The sequence below is a fragment of the Cannabis sativa genome, chromosome 8, assembly GCF_029168945.1.
Source record: "Cannabis sativa cultivar Pink pepper isolate KNU-18-1 chromosome 8, ASM2916894v1, whole genome shotgun sequence".
Taxonomy (NCBI): domain Eukaryota; kingdom Viridiplantae; phylum Streptophyta; class Magnoliopsida; order Rosales; family Cannabaceae; genus Cannabis; species Cannabis sativa.
Genome location: NC_083608.1, coordinates 19,272,156 through 19,275,394, shown reverse-complemented (window position 1 = coordinate 19,275,394; position 3,239 = coordinate 19,272,156). Strand labels below are relative to the sequence as shown.

At 29.7% G+C, this 3,239-nt stretch overlaps 1 protein-coding gene across 1 annotated transcript; it reads right to left on the bottom strand.

Annotated features, from left to right (window-relative positions):
- Nucleotides 1-1,017: 1,017 nt before the first annotated feature.
- On the bottom strand, nt 1,018-2,331 carry LOC115699874 (agamous-like MADS-box protein AGL82). Its single transcript, XM_030627417.2, has one exon. The coding sequence runs from the start codon at nt 2,247-2,249 to the stop codon at nt 1,179-1,181; it is 1,071 nt and encodes a 356-aa protein (XP_030483277.2). The 5' UTR covers nt 2,250-2,331; the 3' UTR covers nt 1,018-1,178.
- Between the last annotated feature and the right edge of the window lie 908 nt (nt 2,332-3,239).

The following is a 3,239-nucleotide window of genomic DNA, read 5'->3' as shown; positions in this document are numbered from 1 at the left end:
GATGAAGCAAAATTTAAAATTAAGGTTATCTATATATAAATAGTATAAATATTTGCTAAGATATCTTTAATTAGTATATGAAAGATCAATTATAATTCTAATCAAATATAACTTGTAGCATCACACATCTTTTATGTCAATAGAAATTATTTTTATTTTTTCCCAACTAATATATTAACTAATCGTTGGTTTACTATTACTAATAATCCTTCGTCAACAACCATTTACTAACACTTTTGAATTGAATTGTATACTAACACCTATTCCAACATACCAATCATAGAATTAAGATTTAAGAATATACATTTTCTTTGAATTTTCACGCACATATAAGAGATATATTTAGTAAAATATCTTTTAGAACTAATTAACTACAAATTATAATAAGTATTATAATTAGTAGCATCACCTTATTTTTTATTCTTTGCAACAAATTACTATATTAACTCGTAAGCGTTTATGACCAATAATCATTCGCAAATCACTATTTATAAAAAAAATAATAATAATAATAATACATTTTTAATTAATTTTCTATTTTTTAATTAAAAAGTAAAAATATATTTTGTAAAGCTGTTTTTGCTTTTTAATTTTTTAATTGAGAATCAAAATTTTAAAAATTTAAAAAAAAAAACACTTTCAATTTTTTTTAAACAGTTTATTTTTCTTAATTAATATTTTAGACTTCGACTCTAATCTTGACCTTGGGATCCGGAATGCGGCTTCGACCCCAATGCCAGACATGGACCACGACCCCGGCCTCAGACCCGAATCTAGATCTGACTTAAATAAAATAAAAAATAAAAATGAAAATAAAAGTTACAGAACACACTTTTTATTTTCTGTTTTTAAAATTTATGTTTTTAAAATTAAAAAACAAAAATAGTTATAGAACACATTTTTATTTTTTAAAAACAAATTTTACTTTTATTTTTGTAATTAAAAAATTAAAAAATAAAAGTATTATCAAACGTCCCCTAAATCTATTGAAATGTCATTTTGCTATTAATTGTATCCACCAATATGAATATTATTATCTCATTTTCTATTGAAAAAGATATCTTATTACAATGATATTTCCCATATAATGGATTGAAATTAAATACAACCTTTTAAAATAGGAATAACAATTTATTCATTAGAGAAATCTAGCATATTCTTTCCAATAGGGCCCCAAACTAAGGTTTCTTTCCATCAACAATATTAACACTAGTAATATTACCAGTATTATCTCCATTGTTGTGATTCTCAGCCATAATAATGTCACCTTGACCAGATTGAACTTCCATTTCCACATGTTCATAATTAACTCTACCAGATTCAAGATTAATTTGCCCTAAATGAGTATCTGGTTGAGACGATGTAATGCTACTTCCTTCAAAATTCACTTGCTGAGAAAAATTAACCAAATCCTTTTGGTCATTAGAGATAGCATGGCCAAATAAATTTTGATTATTCATCATATATGGTTGAATGTGAAATCCAGTTGTACTGCAATTTCTCCCTAAACCATAATAATTAGGATAAACAACATTATTAGCAGCAATACTGAAAAAGGTAGAACCGTGACTAGTACCACCAACAAAATATTGACGATGATCTGGCACTTGCTTCTCCACGTTATTCATCAGAAGAACATTGTTAATATTATTATTAACTAGGATCCCAGAGAAACAAGACTCCCAAGATACTTCCTTTCCTTTAGATTGGTCAGGAATGAGTGGAGGAGGGACATTAGAGGAGCTTCCAGGTGATTGATTACCAACCATCAGATTATAATAATGGATCCTCATCTTAACCTCCTTTAAATAATTCTCCAACACACAAATGACACTATCGAGTTCATTCGACATGAGCTCAGTCAGGGGCTTGCCTTGACCGAATATTTGGGCTAAGATGTGTGAGGTTAAGTTCTCCTGGTTTTGCTTGTGGTACTTCCGAATCTGTTCCTCCATTTTCCCAGAGCGCTCTCGTAGATAATCCTCTTGGTTCATCATCTTCTTGCACCTCTCTACATCAGGTACACTTCTAAATCGCTGGTAGAGCTCACGGGCCTCCTCCATTGATGGCCAAATTATTGGAGGACCCAACTCGTCAGGATTGTTGATGATGATGAAAGCACTAATTCCACATAGGGTTATGAGTTCTTTCATCTTCTTCAATAGCCCTGCTCGCCTTTTCCTGAAACTCGCTTTTCTTGCTGTCTTGTTTTCAATCCATGCAAGTCGTATTTTTCTTCTAGCCATCATAAAATAAATATCTTGGATTTTGTTTGTAAATGTTGTCTTTTCCAAGTATATTTTCTGTGGATAGTTGGTAAGTACTATGTGTATGTATATATAGGAAATTGTGTGGACAATATTAGAGTCCATATTGAGAATGAAATTCTACAAGGATTTTTTTTTTTTGGTGTGAGAAATTTCTTATGGAAAGAATTTAAGAGAATTTTTTGTAGATTCTAAAAATATGATATTAGAAGAAAAAATAAGTATTATTTCCCGATAAGTCTAATTGTAGAATTACCTTTTAAATTAAATATGGAAAGTAGTAAAATAGACATAGAAATATCTAGATAAGTTTTCTTTTTATTTTTCTTATTTTTTTTGAAAAAAAAATACGCTGATTTTACTAACAACAATAAATTATTTTTTTCCTTTTGAAATAAGTTTTTTTTTAAGAGAAATATGAATTTTCATTAAACGGCATCTGCAGATAACCAGAGAAACAATTTAATATCCAATCAGTAGACCCAACCACCACACCATAGCTATTCTTGTAAAACCTAAGAGTGTCGATTTCTTTTTAGTTGATTTTAATAGTATGATTCTTATCTAAAATTTCATGAAACACATTAGAAAACACACAGATTTACAAGTTTCATCCGACCCTGGAAACTCATTCCATGCGACTATTGCTTGGGTTCCCTTGAACCAGGGTAATAACCTTCACTATGAATTAATCGCTTCACAACATCCAGTCTTGATTACAATTTCCCAATAGTAATCTAAAATCAATTCATGCAAGGATTACCCTACAAATTTGATCACAATCAAATTAAACAGTCTAAGTCCCCTTAGACTTTTGAAGCCAAGATCCCCTTACTTCCTTACAGCTGAATTCCCTTTAGCAACTTGATCTAAACTCCCTTTAGACAAAATAGATCATTGATTCTCCTTTAGCTCCCGAAGATCGAACCAGCAATGATCTGTAAATAAACCAAGAAAAATAAACAAAACATC

What these genes read in the sequence shown, in the direction of transcription:
- LOC115699874 (XM_030627417.2), bottom strand. Translation starts at nt 2,249, where the DNA reads ATGATGGCTAGAAGAAAAATACGACTTGCATGGATTGAAAACAAGACA.